The 18269-nt window shown below is 39.5% G+C and overlaps 1 protein-coding gene across 1 annotated transcript; it reads left to right on the top strand.

The window, feature by feature from the left end:
• Nucleotides 1–1834: 1834 nt before the first annotated feature.
• Nucleotides 1835–15564, top strand: lmo4a (LIM domain only 4a). Its single transcript, XM_067484785.1, has 5 exons — nucleotides 1835–2144; nucleotides 8524–8771; nucleotides 12486–12582; nucleotides 12712–12870; nucleotides 13392–15564. Exons 2-5 carry the CDS (start codon nucleotides 8530–8532, stop codon nucleotides 13398–13400), a joined length of 507 nt encoding a protein of 168 aa, XP_067340886.1. The 5' UTR covers nucleotides 1835–2144; nucleotides 8524–8529; the 3' UTR covers nucleotides 13401–15564.
• Nucleotides 15565–18269: the final 2705 nt, after the last annotated feature.

Genomic DNA, 18269 nt, shown 5'->3' on the forward strand with positions numbered 1-18269 from the left:
ATTACTACACCAATGTCTAACATATTAGGGTAAGACTAATGAGACTATTCCTGATAGTAAACACTGCTGTGCTTATTACAGAACCCTGATTGGCTGTGGTTCATACTTCTGGTTCAGTTAGACCACAGCAGGCACAAAATAAGTATATAATTAAAGGCGTGGATGGGAAACTGACATTGTGGTTAGGTCAGCTCTCTTCTTAGCCCCCCTTGGTTAAAAGCACTACACAAGACAAGTATGTCTGTAGAATATATGCAAGTTCCTCATGTTGTGATACAGTAGTATAACATGATTTGATTAGAGCTTCCTTGCTTAAACAAATGCCTGATGCTCAAAAGTATATTTTGTGGTCAGTCATTGTAAGTTTATATTTACTGTATTTCACACTAGAAGTAGATTTATTTATGCATATTGTACATCAGAGCGGTAACATTTAATTAAGTTAAAACTAAGGTGGCCCTGAGAGCTCAATAGTGTGCAAAATAAAAGTTCATCTTTACCTATTTTCCACTTGGTTCCTAAAGTACTACTTTAAGGAGTCTGTGTATTTGAAAGATGCTTAAACTTTCCACTGCCTTCCCAGTATTAAAATATCTCTCTGCTTCCAGCTGAAAAAATCCTTCACATGACATCATTTGGAGGAGTTTTTCAGTTTAGGTGATGTGCTCAAGTCTAGCTTATTGTAGCTCAACCGGCTCCTCCAGAACTTTTTCAGATCACACCGTTCAAACTGAAAATCTCCTCCACATCATCCAGACAGGTTATTCATCAAGAAGCAGAGGAGTGTTTTAAAGCCTAGTGGAATTTAGTACCACTCATACATGTCCTCACCATACTAGAATTAAATAATGCAAGTTACAAATTGGTTGAAATATGCAAATAAACAAAACATATGAAGAAAAAAACAAAGGTGCTAACTTAAGAAAAAACACAACAGGAAGAGAGCCAGGTTCTTTTAGAGGATTCTTTGCCTTCATGCTTGCTCAGAAAGGATTTATTGGATTTTCTCAATAAATCTGTTTAGTCTTTTAAGTCTAGATTTTATTATGTAAAGTGCTTAGAGATGGTTTTATTGTGGATATGTGCCAAATAAATGAATTTTTTTGTCTGTTCACAGTGTTTTCTTTTAGTGTTGCACTTGGTGAAGCTGTTTTCTTAATTTGCTTGTGTTTTGTAAATTTGTGATTTTATTTTTTTTTAATGCTCTAGCATTTTTTTAATTTTTTATTTATCGCTTATTATGGTTCGTTATTATGAGTAAATAAGAAGCTACAAAACTTACTAAGTAGAAATATATACATTTAAAATTCAGTCTCACTCAAAACATTTTTTTTTTAACATTGACGTCTGAGTAACAGAAAGCTTTGAAAGCCCCCCTTGACATTAAGACGTTTTGGAGCATATTTGTAGTGAAAAATAAAAATGCCAACCTGTTCTTATTCCCATGTAAAACACACACTCAACTTATACTTAGAGGTGAAAAATAAAATGTCTTTTATAACCATTGGAATATTTCATACTCAATCTTCGTAGTAATAGCAATAACTAAAGTAGGCGACCATGCCTTTATTTGGCAATATGAAAGTAGCCGAATCTGTTGGGTAACTCCAATATGGAATTTTATGAAGTCTTTTGAAGCAGCATCTGAAAACATCCTTCACCAGTGGCCATGAGTAAGGTTTGCTGATGAAAACTCTGTCCTATTTTCCTGCCAGGGGACAAATTATTGCTGTTTGTGCACCTACAGGGAGGATGATTGTGAATCCCCAGCAGCCATTCATTATTGTGAGAGGAAGCAGGAGCCACACCCCTTCACCCACGTCTGAGGAGGCTGAGTTTAAATCACCGAGGCTCTGCTCTCTCCCTTCACATCAATGGCAGGAGCTGAACGCGGACCTGGTGGAGAAATGAGCGGCTGTCAGTGAACTGTTGCTGCTGCAGCCACAGCACTTCGCGCACGGGAAAAGACAAGGAGTTGCTTTACGCATTAAGGGTTTCAGGCACAAAGACGGATAGGCCCGTGCAGAGCTGAGCAGCTGAAAAGTTGACGGCTGAGCTGCAACATCTGGCTCTTTTCTGGGCTTTAAGCTTTTAAGCTTTCAGCAGCTACTCACTCCAACGACGTCCGAGTTCATCGCAGCAGGGTGAGCTGAGCACATCTCATTATCTCATTAGAAATCCCGATGCGTCTGTGCAGTTCTGATTAAGTCAACTAGCTTTCACAAAAAATCGAACTTTCACATTATAATGTGAGCTCCACTGCTGCAATTTAATATTATTCAAATAATAACTTGGTAAAATAATTCTGCCAGTTTGTTTTTTCAGCTTTTCCGCTGTTAGTGTGAGTCACAGAGAGAGACAGACCTAAATATTATTACTATTATTAATAAATTTATTTTAGAAGTAGCCCCGTAGTTGTGGCAGTAGTCAGATTAAGAAATGAAATTAGGGAAGAAGTCATTTTGTGACTGTTGACTTCCCATGTAAATGTTCAGTAACTCGATATTTTCTTTAGTGCATCATCAGGCCTTCTTTGCTCTGCATGAGTTTACAGCACTGGAACATCATTCTAACTTGGCTGGAACTGTTTCAGGTGAACACTTGTGCCACAGGCACTCACGTCTCCAGTGTTAATTAAAAAGAAAGTAGTTTTAATGAAACACCACGTGGAACTCAGTGTCCCTCAGTGGCTGTACTCCGGTGCTGGAGACTGTGGTGTGTGAGACCGTGTGAGCTGAAGTGATTTGTAAATTATGTTCACAAGGGCTGGATGATGGGGAAAGACATTTAGCACAGTAATTGTTTTTATATCAGTTGATATGAATAATTATCATTATATGATTAAAGTCATTCTTCTTTAGTTAAGGATGCCAGAGGAGTTTGCTGGGGCTGTTGCTCAAAGATCTTCCATCACATCCTTTCTAAACTGGTGCTGTTAGTGTTTGCAGGGGTGGAATGCATTTGTAATTTCCACTCTTTGTTAGCTCACACAACTTGCAAATCCCATATGTTTGAGTCACATCTGATTTGTTGTTGAACCATTTTCAAACAACAAAAGAGGATCTGTTTTCAGGACTAGCACATCCTCAAACCCTTACAAGGCCTTCTACATCACTCGTTCTGTTTGTAGGTTTGGGTGAGATGCTCACATTAACAGCATGTGTATTTGTTGCATAATTTGATACACAATGATACTATACAATAGTTTATGTTGATGAAAGAAAACACTGCACATAAGGCCAAGATGGATTTGGTACTAAAAGTACTAAAAGAACTGTTAGCCTACAGCCTGGAGTGGAAAACCATTCACATAAATAAGTTGGTGCAGGAGGGGCTTTGTTAACTGCCTCATCCCTCAAGGGGAAAATCAGTTGAGTCTTGGTTTATTCCCCAGTCTCTTTCTCAAGGAACCCTGGATGCATCCCCTCTGCAGGCAATGTTTGGTAGACCCAGAGCTGCTTTTCACAGTCACATTCTGGCAGACCTCTTCTGGACTTGGTGTGTCAAATGGTTCCTCCTAAAATGACAAAGACCAGCAGCAGCTGCAGCAGGTTATTACTTGTCTATAATTAAAGATTTTTTGTGTTGGAAGATGCTCTACTCTGCATCACCACCTGCAAATGAACTGAGTGTGGCTATAGTTTTGAGAAATCTCACTGTGTTGTGGATCCTCATTTCAGCACATCCGATCAAGCCCTGTTCTGTGCAGATGTCATCATAACTCATCTTGCTCCACTAGCCCTACAAATAGTGAGGCCACAGAAAATGTTTCACATCACCTTTTGACCTATTGCATTTCATAAAGTGTCTTTAAATACCAGCCGCAACAAAGCAAGCACATACTCTGCAGCATAACCCAACCTTCTAGCTACTGTACATTGTCCTTTCTCTTTCGACATATCCCATTAGGGCCTGCCACGGCGTATCATCTGGTCTGCACTTTAATGTGGCGCAGATTTTTACTCTGGATGCCCTTTGGATCCAACCTTCCCCAAATTGCCAGGCTTGGAATCAGTAATCACAGAGCACTGGCTTGTGGCTGGGGTTTATTCAGGACAGCTTGAGGGTTCTGTGCCTTGTCCAAGACACTTGAACATATGGCCAAAGGGAGTGAAACTCCTTGACGGGCAACCACTGTACCCAACGAGCATGTTTTTGTAGAATTAATTAAAAATCCAATGCAAATTGGTCCAGTGAGAAGACACACATTTCAGACATTCGCCAGGCATTTTTTGTGGTTTAAAAAAAGTGCTTGTCATTTAATGACTTTTTTAGTTGCACCACAATGTTGTAAACATTGCGAATGATTTTACGTCTACTTTTAACAGAGCATCAGGGAATTGCTTTGCCCAATTAATTTTTACAGATGTCGTAGCCTGGGAGGAAACTCCTGCAGATTAAGAGCAGTATGCTGTACAACATCCTGGAAATCAGATATTTTGTTAAATTGGACCTATCATTTGCCCTTGTGTGAAGATGTACTTTAAGAAAGGAAGCACTCATCAGCAGCTCTGGTGCATCCACTAATTTAGCGGCATTTAGGGACAAAGTTGCATTCGTGGAAAAGTTGCCGTAACTGAAATTTTCCAAGGTCACACAAAATTTACATGCATTGGTTGAAAACTTTGACTGAGCCTTGACTGCTGTTTGTTTCTCTGAAATCAACCGAACAACAACGGATAGGGCAATGTAAGAGGTTCTATGGAACATTAGAAATAGGGGCCATTGGGGCAAAATACTTTTGTGCATGAGCTGGTTTGTCCATACAGAAAATGCTCTGACTTCATTTCAAAGGGGTGGAATCAGTAGTGTTATGCAGACTTAGGTGCTAATTGATTTCACAGTAGGTGATGTTCCACCCAAAGGAATCTGGCACTGAACACAGGGCATAGATGGTGAAAAAAAAACAGCAAGACTGTGCTCTCAATACAAATGTGGGAAAACATTGTATTCATTTTACATAATAACAACTTGTATTACAGTTGTCGTGACAACTACTGTAAAAATTACAGTAGATGTTGAGCTTTATAGAACTTTTAAGAACAGCAGAAATAAAAACTACACTTCCGATAAAGAAAAATTAGCCTGGATACTATTCTTTCATTAACTTGGTTTAGTCCTTTTCCACCTCTTCTGTTAAGCCATGACATTTACCTGCTGTGTCCTTGAGCTCATGGAAATTTATTAAAAACTTGCAATAGTGCAAGTTTTGCAATGCAAATAGTTCTAGATGTGGACAAAGTGTATGAAGCAACCCACAGGAAGCACTGCTGATTAAGTCTGTATTCCTGTATATATGACATTGGGCTAACATGGGAAAGTTGAAACAAAAATGGCAGATTTTGCTTTTATTGTCGATGTCAGGGAATGTGCAGCCCAACCCAGGCCCAGTCACTGCTGCTGGATATAACACACCAGCTGACTTTAAAGAAAGATCTGGCCTTGGTTTTATTCACTTGAATGTACACAGTCTTGATTCTAAAATAGATTTTTTTTTTTTTTTTTTTTGCATATCTGGGCATCTGGGCTCTACGGAGGCAGGTTTTATTGTTTTATCTGAAATCTGGCTAAGTAGATCAGTGTTAGACAAGGATATAAATAGAAACGGTTATAATATTTTTAGATCTGGCCACCCCAAAAGAGGTGGGGGTGGTGACTTATATCAAAAATACGTTCCAAATCAGTGACTAAGCAGTTAGGCCACCATCTGCTGATAGTGCTTTAATGCAACTCATATCAATTGTGAATTTCAAAGAATTATTTGTTCTTGGCGATTTAAACCAGAATTAAACCTTCCACTCTTTCTCCCTGATAAAATCCTTTGTTGTGCTTGTTGAGATTGCAGTGTGTTTTAAATTCATTGTCTTTCTGCATGATGAAACTCCCTCCTTGTTTTGATGCATTGAGGATATTTAAGTAACCTCTGAAAAGATTATGCTGCTACCTTCATTAGTGGCGTTATCAGTAAAGATCAATGATGCAGAAGCAGCCACAAAACCTGAACCATGACACCATAAGCTTGTGTGGTTTGGATCAAGAGCAGATCCTTTTTTCCTCCATCACTTAGATAAAGTTTAACCTTGATCTCATCAGTCTATAACACTTTGTAGATATATACATATGTAGATCATCTCTGTACTTTTATAAATTCCAACCCGACTTTCTGATTCTTACTGGGGATGGGGGTTTACATCTTGTGGTATGACCTCTGCATTTCTACTCATAACTTTTCAAATGGTGCATTGTGACACTTTCGCTCCTGCTCTGTGGAGGTTTTTGCTGATGTCACTGACTGTTGTTTTTGGTGGTTTTAATCTGTCATCAGCTGTTGTTGTTTTCCTTTGCTGACCTGCTCTGTGTGTGTTGCTCGGTGCATCAGTGGTTTCATTCTTATCACAGGACACCCGGAGCTAACAAGGAACAACTGCCGGTCACATTTTCCAATACCTTTATCACATACTAATACTCCTCAGGAATCGGGTTATCTGATACAAACAGTGCTATGTTCTATGTTATTTAAAGTGTTGAGATGAAATATAAACTTAATGAAAGCTTTTGAATGATAAAAACGCACAAAAGCTGACTACTCCTACTAGTCCTACAACTATCAGAAAACTGGATAGTTTAAATACAGTATGAATAACCAGCCTTAACGATGTTGTGTTTCATGTAAACAAATATGAAACAAGACATTTACTGTAGGTCTTATTGACATACTGTAATTTGTCTATGTGTTCTTTATCTTTAAGTCTTTGGTTATGGTATGCATTGTTGTTGTAAACCTTGTAAAATAACTGGCACCATCTAAAAAGACAATGATGTTTAATTGGAGTCATTCAAAACATCAGCTCATTCACGAATAAGCTTTCACTAATGGGAAGATTTGCTCCCAGTAAGTGAGGCTGCTTGTGGTTTTAATGTAGCCTTGGGCTTTCTAACATGGTGTTCCTGTGGCTGATTAGAGCCAGGTGTCTGCTATAGAAAACGAGGGTACTGAGGGCAGCTGGCTTCACTGCAGAGGGCCAGCTGCAGAAATCTCAAATAATCTTGTGGGAAGGCTGCTCGTAAAGCTAAACATGCCCTTGCTGAAATTAGACACTCCAGAGGACAAATTGTGCTGCTCATCTGGAAAATGAAATGTAGCCCTGCAATTATTTTATGTTGTTGTTGGCACTAATTATGAATCAGAGAAGAAGCTGAAAAGGCGGCATTGCTGACTCATTGTTGAGTACCATGCACTGCTATGGATGTGCTCAATGTTAGTTCAATGTGACATTATTCTCAGCTGTGCATGAAATCAGTACAGCTTGGTAATGGAAAAGTAGAGTTGCTAAATCTTGCCTGATGGCACATCTGTCATGTTGTTGCCGCTTCTCGTTCACTTCCAGCTATTTAATTGTGAAAGTGTTTTGCCCTAGGTTTAGGTTTGGTTTCCACACAGATGATGAAGAAGCCACTAGCTGAAATGAAACACATTTCCATAATAAGCAGGCCTCTGCATCGAGTCACAGAACAGCTGTAACATTTGTCGGAGGGCTAAATGTTGAATTCTTTGTACTTTTCTTTCCCAGGAACTAAAGTCCAGGAACCTTCCCCTGGGGTAAAAGGCCTTTCAAGGGAAATGTGTTTTGCATTTTCACAGCAGGGCCAAAGACCTGGGAAGATTCAACAAATTAGCCCACTACACTGACCTCCCTTAAGGAATTTGCAATATTGTAATCGCAGCAATCATTTCAACTGATTCCCTGTGAATTCTCTGTGACCTTGCAATTTAAAACATTATAAAAACATCGCAACATGCGTTCCAAAGTCAGGCATTTTAGGCTGCAATAGTCACAAGAAGACCCATAAATTCCCGGAAAGACTGACTGACACATCAAAAGCAAAATGATAACTAAAGTACTACTAAATTCTAGACTCTAAGTACTAAAGGTTTTTAAAAAGAGTGGGTTTGTAAAATGTTACTAGTGTGTGTGTGTGTGTGTGTGTGTGTGTGTGTGTATATATGTGTGTGTGTGTTTTCCTGTTAAAACTTACTACTGCTAGGGACAGGACTGTGTTCCTGTCTTTTTTCATTGAAATTGTTTAAAACTGTACTTCGGCATTTCTACACTTATACTAATAAACTGAATATGTATGTCATATAAGTTACTACATTTTCTTCTGACTAAATTAATAAGTTAATCACGTTCAATACCTTGTAGTTGCAAAGAGGTGGATGGCGAAGCTGGCATGTGTACAAAGCACAGGATGGCCACTACCGTTGAGTTAGAAAAAGATAGTGGATGATTTTAAAAGCGATCAAACATGTTTTGTGTATAAGAGTAGTAGCAGTTTTGTAATAAGAGTATATTTTTTGTGAAAACAAATTTTATAAAAAGTTACATATGTAGCTTTAAGAACAATATACATTTCATTTAAATGACCTGTTTCTGAATAGTTCAGAATATTTTCCTTACAGTTTCCCAGTCTTGCCTCCATTGCTGACTCCTGGTCTTCTTTTGCCTCATACAATGTCTTCAGGTTGCTATGGTGAACAGCAGGGTGGAGGCGCCCACAGTGGCAGTGATGGGCAGTGGCGGTGGGCAAGCGATCAGGTCGTGCGCGGGATGTGGAGGTCGAATTGCAGACCGCTTCTTGCTCTTCTCCATGGAGCGCTACTGGCACACCCGCTGCCTCAAGTGCTCTTGCTGCCACGCTCAGCTGGGGGAATACAGCAGCACCTGCTACAGCAAAGGAGGCATGATCCTCTGTAAGAATGACTACATCAGGTAAGTCCCGCTGGTGAGGTGAGACTTTTACCGTATTATCTTAAGCAGAACATTAGAACCCACAACACAGCTAATTTTAAAACAACCACAAACACTTGCTCATGGAAATTCAATATAAATACAATTACAAATTAATCAAATCCAATACAGTAGAATTATATACAGATCAGAAGCATAATGTAGTGAGTAGGGGAGGAAAGATTGCGTACTTAGTCTTTTTGTTGGGATTTCTTAAGTCTGTTTTTACAGGAGGGACAATTATAGAAAACAAAACATGTCTGTGCATGAGCTTCTGACCATTGTTCACAATATGAAAAATTGTGAATCTATCCTTTTAGCATTCTTCTTGCAGCAAGTTTGACGGCTTTATAGTAAGATATAATTTATGGTTAGGAACACTGGCAAGAACTCAGGAAACACTGCAAAGAACAGGTAGCTTTAAACAGAAGGTCTGCCTTGAAAACTTCTGTTGCCACAGAAACACTGCTCCACTGGGTGACATGTTTCTCTGTTCATGTGTGGTGTCAAGAAGTAGTAAGAGAAAATATTCCGTTAATTGCTGTGAACCACTGTAATTTCACTAGGACATGGGCAGATGACTGGCTGACCTTAGACCACTGTATAAAGTAAAGATGTTCGGGAGCATCTCAGTGTGTCTCGCTGATTCATTTGTAATTATTTTTGGACAGTAACAGAAGTGACAGAATTTCAAATCAGTCGGTATTGGGTCAATGGAGTGCCTATGTCACCCTAGTTTTTGCGGTGTGTGGCCCAATCCATGGGTACTAGTCATGTGAACATTACAATATATAAATATTTTCACAATATTCAATTAAATTCATTAAACTTTATTTATAAAGCGCCAATTCATAAGAAAGTTATCTCAAGCCAATTTTCATTATAAAGTCAGTCTAAGCCTATAGCAGCATAACTATAACTAAGTATAAGCTTTATTAAAGAGGAAGGTTTTAAGCCTAGACCTAAAAGTAGAGAGGGTGTCTGCTTCCAGAATCAGAACTGGGAGCTGGTTGCACAGGAGAGGAGCTTGATAGCTAAAGGCTCTACCTCCCATTCTACCTTTGGAAATTCTGGGAACCACAAGTAGGCCTACATTGTTACCTTTTATAGGTAACAATGTAGGTCAAGGTCACTGTTAGCTACATTTTGCATTTGCTTTTGTTCAGTGCAACAAATATTAGCACGAAATATGTTTGGAGTGTTTATTCTGTACACACTTGGAAGCCCCCCAAAATCTGCTATTTAACATGATTTCATTATTTCAGATCTCTACAACGGTGGCAGAGATAAAATTAGTACTGTAGACCTAACACGCCAACCTTTAGGGAAACTAAAGCAGGTTACACATCTTTTTAAGTGCAGGTTTTAGATGCTCTCCTCACCTCTGTGTGTTACACATTTGTATTTCGTTGGATTCAACAAACCTTTAGCATATTGTGCTACCGATCTGTCAGTTCTAAGAAGTCATACAGTATTTCACACAGCCTGTGTGTGTGTGTGTGTGTGTGTGTGTGTGTGTGTGTGTGTGTGTGTGTGTGTGTGTGTGTGTGTGTGTGTGTGTGTGTGTGTGTGAGTGAAAGAGAGTATCCTCTCAGGCACTCTCATTAAATGTCTGTCTTAAATGTCTCATTAAATGTATTAATTGGATTAAGATAAAAAAAAATTCATCTGGCAGTCACTGAAAGAGAGAGACACATGATTGTAAGGATGACAGACACTTCCCATTTAAAACAAAAAAAAACAAACCTCTGCAGTTCAGGTGGTGACATGATTACACCATGTGATATAGATAAGGGCCTGACTGCTGATGTAAAGTATATTGTACAATGAAACTGCATCAGATAGTGGGTTAGTCCACCACTATGGGCCAACTTGACCTGCGTGGCAAACTCCACACAGAAAAGCCCTGTTGGGTCCAACAATTGAACCTGGGACCTTTTTGCTGTGAGGCAAGAGTGCTAACCACTCTGCCCCCATGTTACCCTATACCTGCTACATGTAGTACAGCGATAATTGCTTGTGTCTAGATTTTATGCTTTCTGTTTTTCCAAATCATATACTTTCCAAAGTATGTTAAAATGCACATTACTGTACAGAGTGGACATTGCTGCAAGATGCAAGTGATGTCTTTAGGGCCATATTAGAAATAAGGACCCAGAAAATAAGCCAGGGCATGAGTATAAGGCAGCTTATTTCAAATAAGGGGAATAGATGGAGAAGTGGGCTTTCAGCAGGAGGAGGGGCTTTCAGCAGATGCAGCAGGACACCAGAGAACTGGCAATGCAGATCTAGAAAAGAGAGGTGGTGAATTATGGCGTTGATATAGGCAATTAGCACGATTACACATAGTAACAAACAAATTACAGTATCAAGTAAAAGTGTCCACAACAAAGTCGTCCATGTAATGAGAGAAAGCCAGGGAGGACAAATAAACATGAAGTATCAGCTAATATCGTCCACTAGTAGATGGTGAGCTTACGGAGGCTTGCGCAAAATCCTCTTCTTAAAAAAAACAATTCAGTGATAAGCAAAGAGTCACTTACTAGCAAGAAAAGTAGAAAAATGAGGACCAGCAGTCCAACAATCATTGCCAGGAGCAGGAAACACAAAACAAACAAACAGTTCTCAGGTTCTGAGAGCAGACAGGAAACCCTGGAGAAACTCCACAAGGAAAATCACATCACAAACAAATTGGAGACTTGGTCTGGGGAAGACAGATATTCTGGCATAGAGGAGCAGGTGAGCAGAGCATAAATAGCGGACACAACAGGTGAAACCAGTAGAGAGTGATTAAACAGAGCAGGGGAGAGATAGTAATCAACACAGATCAGTCACGGCCAGGACAGGCCATGTATATAATGTAACAAGTCATGTAAATTTAACCTAAGGATGCATTACAGTGTTGCTGTACTACTTTAGGTGCCACTGGGACTGCTATGGTAACAGATAGCACCATTAAAAAAACCCAAAGCTTTGTATTACTCATCCAAAACGCACTTGGTATTTCACTCTTTTGTGTGTATGTGAGACAGGTACATGCTACTTTTCATTCAGATGTCAGCCAGAACTGTGTTAAAACAGAAACAAGGGTCTGTCAGTCTAGGGGAAGCTGGCCATGGAGATATTGTGTGAATAACCTGGATTCGCTGATTATCATTTGGATGTAATAGGTTACTTTAATGAGAGACAGCTGACAGACAGGTGCCCGAAGCAGGTGCGAAAGGAGCCTCTAATAAGTCGGCTGATGACCTGATGACAAGCTGTGCTCCCACCGTTTCCCGACCATGAAATATGCTTTTTTTTAAAAGAAATTAGCAGACAGAAAATGAGAGAAATATAATGCTTAAACTAAAACTAACTACTTTATCCAAGCCAACAAATGGGTTTGTTCAACTTAGAGTAATTGAAAATAATGATTTATACATTTAAAATATGATTGAATCACGAACTGTGTTTGGCATTTTTAGAGCATGAAATTAGAAAATGATGCCTAGATTCTACAAAATAATGCACCACACACCTCTACACACTTCAGATTGGCCACTTCCTGTTGTTCACGTGATGTCAGATAACTGGAGCTCATAAATTCTGTGTTTGTTATTCTGCAGATGCCTCAACCTCATTTCAAATGGACTGAACAATGCATATATGCATAAATTGACAAAATGCTTGAAAGCTTTATCCTTTCTTCTACAGGCTGTTTGGACACAGTGGTGCCTGTAGTGCTTGTGGACAGTCTATACCAGCCAGTGAGATGGTGATGCGAGCACAAAGCAGTGTTTACCACCTTAAGGTGAGTGTGATCATGTGATTGTAGCAAACCAACATGGACATTGCCAAACCATTTATCCTGTTGTCAAGGTGTCAAACTTGACAGAGAGTTGGTAATAAACGGTAAATGAGTTGTCTGTCTTTTTCCTAGTGCTTCACCTGTGTGACCTGTAGGAACCGCCTTGTCCCAGGTGATCGTTTTCACTACGTCAATGGGACCATCTTCTGTGAACATGATCGACCAGGAGGAGGTCTGCAAAGTGGACACAAAGCTTCGCTGCAGGCCAGCACCATGATGTCCGATCAGAAAGTGAGAGGCCATGTCATGCCTTTATCCACCTGCAGTTTCAAAGTTCAAAGTTGTTAGCACTCTGCTTCTTGGATAACCTTTTCAAACCTTTGACCTGATCTGCTCCTCAGCGTGAAACTTTACTGCGCAGGCCTGCAGAGGTCTCCTAAAACGTGGTTTTGGTCCTGACCTCTAGTTTAAACTGTCCATTCAGTTTGCCATAGCTGGACTTTTAATCAAGTTCTAGGCACATAATACATTTAGAAAAATCAACATAAATATTCCATGTAGATTGAAATTGAAAATTTTCTTATCAAATTAAATTAATATAAATTGCCTGTAGGTGTGAATATGAGTGTTAGTGGTTGTTTGTGTATGTCTCTGTGTTTGCCCTAAGCAGTTACAGATGATGGATGGCTAGAAATGTAAATAGAGGAAATTAGAAATGAATGAACAATCCAAACCATACAATTCTAGAGGTAATGTGTGGAAGCATTTGGCTGGAAAGGTTTTCTTATAACCACCTCTCTCTACTGTTTCAGGTGTGCTAAAGAAAATGATGGGAAACCAAATGTGTGCCTTATAATGGAGTGTTTCAGGGAGAGTACTGAATACTGGATTACAAGATGGCGCCCAAGTCACTGCTATGAAAATTGCTCGGTGGCACATACACCGAAAACCTTCTGCACGCTTCACGATTCTAGCAATAAAAATGACCCAGATATTCCGCATGCTTCGTGGTTTACGGGCCAGGGAAGCATGAACACCAGCACTGAGCAGATTGACTTTGGGTTGGCTCCCCGCACACTTGCCTGGATTTGGATAAAGTAACTCGCTTCTATACTTTCTAAGAGACATCGGATCAGTGGATCAAATTCTGACAACTGTTTTGTTCATCATTTCCCAGTCAGTCCTTGTCCAGGGATGAATAGGCCAGCGTGCATCATTTGATACTGTGAACACAAATGTGGCACCTACATCAAAATTGCATCACAACCCAGCCCCAATCCTGGGGACTAGTTTATCCCCTAACTTCCTCCAGTCTCTTCTTCATCGATCTCTTTCTGTTAATCCTGCCATTGATCGACCTCATTACATTTGGATTGACTTTCACTCCATCTGTGCAATAAAACCATCTCAGCTATTATTACAGAAAGAATTCTAAAGAAAATAATTACACAGTTGAGTCATTGTGAAGAATGAATAAATCTCTTCTGCATCTGGTTCAACTCTGCTGCACAGTCAACCCATTAAACAACAGCAGTTGGGTGGAGCAGCTGACACATCAAATTCAATTCGAATCATCAAGCTCCTACTCAACAATATCCCCTCAGTCACGACAACAAAACAACTCACCGCAGTTGCAAAAAAAACCCTCAACATGGTGACACAGAAACCCCAAACTGGTCATTGCAGTGTAGTATAAATGTTCACAACAGTGTAGATATGCTTTAGGATAAGGACAGTGTACTTCCTGATGATGGGTGAGAGGCTGTTCTAAAATATGCTGGATACAGAAATAGAGAGAGACCCTCAGAAAGACGAGAGATCTGGAGGAGCTTTGCCTTGATCATGATGAGTTCACTGCTTGCTGACGAGTCAGGGACAGTGTGACAGTCTGCTTGTGAATTGTCAAGCCTCTTAATTCACCTTATCAGGCGCTTTTCTGCTCTGACTGGACCTTTCTATGAACTGGAGGTGCTCCTCCAAAAAACACTGGGCACCTTGGATGGAAAAAAACGCAAATTGCTCAGCAAGGCATAAATCTGTGATCACATTCCTTTATTCTCATTGAAAATGACGATGTTTAAAGCCATCAGTGTGATCGGGCCTAAATGGTAAGAAATGATATTACTAACAGGGTAGAGATTATGACTTTGGTTATGAATCTTTCCAGCAAAATGGAAACTGAGTCACTTTTCACCAGCTGGCCAGTTATGATGGGCACTGAATAAGGAGGTAACACTGATATCAGTGTGACTCCTACAGGAGGTGAGCTAAGTTTCCAAAGTAACACAGGCCACACGCGGACGGAGCTTTTTTTTGAGTAAAAATATATCAGTTGCACCAGTTGGGATTCCTGCTGCTGGATGTTTCCTTTCACCCACAGAGAGACGTTTGAACAAGAACAAATCTATATTCATACTGAAGACATTTTTTCTGTGATTCTTTTTATATTATATCTTCAACGTTTCAAAACATATTCAACGAACAAGGCCCTGCAGTGGTTTGGGGGAAGTGATTGTCACCCTGTGCTCTGAGTAGCTTGTAGAAAACTAATATCTCAGGCTACTAATGAAATTCAGTGTTTTTTTTCCCCCCATTTTAAAACTTCTTTGTATTATAAATTCTCAATTTGTGGCTTTTGGTCATTAATAGAATACTGGCTTTTGTATGATTTACAGTATGATGCTTAATATTACTGTTATGTACCTTTTTCATACCTTTCAGGGAGCCAATGTGTTCGTTTTCTGCTTATTATATAATAAGAACCTAAAAGGTAACCTGAGTCATTAGCGCATCCCAATTAATAATGTTATATGGGTTTGATTTTTCCCAGCTCTGACTAACAGCACGATCAGTTATGACTATGTGATCAAGTATTTTTTGTTGTTGTGTTCACAGTTCTGTTCAGCCTGTTTCTGAGGAGTACAAAGTTATAAAGTCGTGGGCAGAGCAATGGAAATAAGACCCAAATTGTTAAAAAAAAAAACATTTGTGCTGTCATTTGAGCATTTTAGCAAGAAGATCTATATTTACTGTACATTTGTCTTACTGCTAATTAGACATCAACTTTTATCCATTGAGCTACAGTATTTTGGCTATTTTGTGTCTGTCACAATGAGCATCACTGCTGCTAACAAGGCTGTAGGCTTGTTTGTTTAAACAGTATTACAAGCAAAAGATAGGTTCAAAATGGATGAAAGAAATGGATAATCTATAGTCCCTGTTCTGTACAGACTTACAGGATATTGAAACTGACTTAATCAAAAGCAGTGGATATCTTATATTATATCTTATATAAGTCTTTTTAGCCTAAAATGCTTTCATGTCTCCCTGTTTAGTTGCAGTGAAAAGAAAGTAAGATCAAGTCTTGTATTAAAAAGGCACCAACTTCAAAAAGATATCCACTTAATGTGATTAATTTGGAAGACGATTGTTTTCATCTTTTAGTGCTGCTTTTCACAAATGGAGGACAGTAGAGTTCGTCTACCATGACATGTCAATAATTCTTGTCTGTTGTAGGAATACAGCTACAGTACTGAACACATACACATGAACACTCTGTTTTGGAAGCTGATGTTTTGGTAGCAGAGAATATGGGTAAATGTAAGGATCTCGGGTCCAAATTGGGACGGTTAAACGACTTGGTTTGGAGCATCTCCAAAACAGAAGGTCTTGTGGGGTGTTCCCAGACCACCAAGGGTCATGGGTCTCTGATTTGTGTGGGGAGCGAAGGGTAGACCATCCGGTCTGATGTCCCTGAAGAGGTACTGTAGCACACAGTGCTGAAAACAGTGGCTATAATAAACACAAGGGGCCTCACAGGTTGTTGTGCCCATGCCGGCTTTAATGTTCCGGCCGATCACTCTTTAATCACAACCCCCCTGCTCTGATTCATGTTTTAATTCTTCCAGAGATTTAGCAGCAGTGACATATACTGTACATTCTTATTGCTGTATTATTGGTCAAGCTTTTGCTGTTTGAATTGATCCGTTGATGGCAGAATGAAAGATTAGGATGATGATAATGGCAATGATGTTTTAATTGCACTAATAAGTTGTATTTGTGTTATGCAGTGTAGTAGGTATATTTTCTGTTTTGCTTTTGCATTTTTTTCCAAACAAGTGAGCCTATAAAAAAAATAGTTGCAATAGTTGAACTGTGTCTGTCTCTTACGTGCGCTGACGATGATTTGACTAACGCTACAGTAACAGTGCAAAGAGATACTGTTAGCTGCTTCAGACTGAGTAAGTAAGAAAGGCTTGCATTTCTCAGACAAACATGGCTGATTACCCACAGGAATGGGATTTCAAAGGCCTGAGTCAAGGCCATTACAGAAGCAATTAAAGTGGGCCTGCATGGGCTTTAGCTGCAGCCTAATGAGGTCTAATCTGGGGAGCTGGTATAATTAAAAGGAAGGGCACATTTTCCTGTAGGCAAAGGAAGGCAGTGGTTTGAACTCTGTAGCTGTCTGAGATAAACTACAAGACAAAATACGCTTTGGGTTTTTTTTAAACATTGTTTCATTCTATGCCTGTTCATATTAAAAACGTTAAATGTGAGACTTATGTGCTTGCTGGTCTCTGATCTTTCCAAGGTCTCTAACCTGCCATGGTATGATTCTCTGGCTCTTTAGCATGCAATATGCCAAAAAAAATACCAAAAAATAACAATATTTTTCCGTGTACACTGTGTTTGGAAACTACTAGATTTCCCATTTTAGTTTCTGTGGATTTGCTCAGAGATGAAAGGCTGTGGTGCAGCACATGGGGCAGGTAGAGGCACACATGAGTAGCCAGCTGTGACTCTTCAAATTAAAAGTCCCAGAGTTCTCAGCAGCTCCTCTCACAGGATTACTCCTATTAACTCCTCATTCAAAGTAACAAAGACTCTTTAATGGGACTGTTTCAAAGTGTTCTTTCATTGTGATGGAGGGTGAACATATTTATCTGGTTTGTCAGTCAGGATTCCAACCCTGAGTCACAGCAAGATTCACATGAATGAACCATTAGTCTTTGATTTGGTCTCACTTGTTTGCCAGACTGTTGATTCACATAACGTATTATGAAATGAGCCATAAATACAAATACAATTTCCAAACCCTCATTTTAACCAACATTGCTAACTTTTTCTGTCTCATCATCAGGCAACTTCAGTTTGGTGTATTATTTCCATGATTGGGTCTCCATGCTGTTAAATTATTTAGCAATTAATATGCAAAATCTGAAAAACACCAGTGTGTGTAAAATGAATGAGAAAATAAAGAGCTTGCCACATATTGCAAACATTTTACTAGCTGACAGGCAAATAAACTCATTTCTGCCCTATGGAGAGATCTAGTGACAAGTGTCATTCAGAATAACTAAGGACCTTAGTGTATTCAGATGTTTTAAACATTTAACCTGAGGCAACCAGTGTGACAAAAACCATCAGATCCTTGATTTAGATGAAGAAACCCTCCCATAGAAATAAGGATTTGTAAAAAATTATGATAGGACATGATATGATAGGACAGATTAAGACAAGGTTCATGGCAAAGAGAGAAAGACAGATAAGAAGCCAAGGAGTTTTGGCAACCGAGAGATTCTGGCACCACCCCAAAGTAGGGAGGATTAAATATTAGGCATAAGCGGCTGGGATTAGATGCAGGTGCATGGGGGTGTGGCAGGGGGGCAAAAATAGATAAAAAGAGGTGG

This window comes from Channa argus, chromosome 18 (assembly GCF_033026475.1).
Source record: "Channa argus isolate prfri chromosome 18, Channa argus male v1.0, whole genome shotgun sequence".
Classification (NCBI taxonomy): Eukaryota; Metazoa; Chordata; class Actinopteri; order Anabantiformes; family Channidae; genus Channa; species Channa argus.

Coding starts and splice junctions, on each gene's coding strand:
- lmo4a (XM_067484785.1), top strand. CDS start 8,530: ATGGTGAACAGCAGGGTGGAGGCGCCCACAGTGGCAGTGATGGGCAGT. Junction 8,772..12,485: donor TGTAAGAATGACTACATCAG/GTAAGTCCCGCT, acceptor TTTCTTCTACAG/GCTGTTTGGACACAGTGGTG. Junction 12,583..12,711: donor GCAGTGTTTACCACCTTAAG/GTGAGTGTGATC, acceptor TCTTTTTCCTAG/TGCTTCACCTGTGTGACCTG.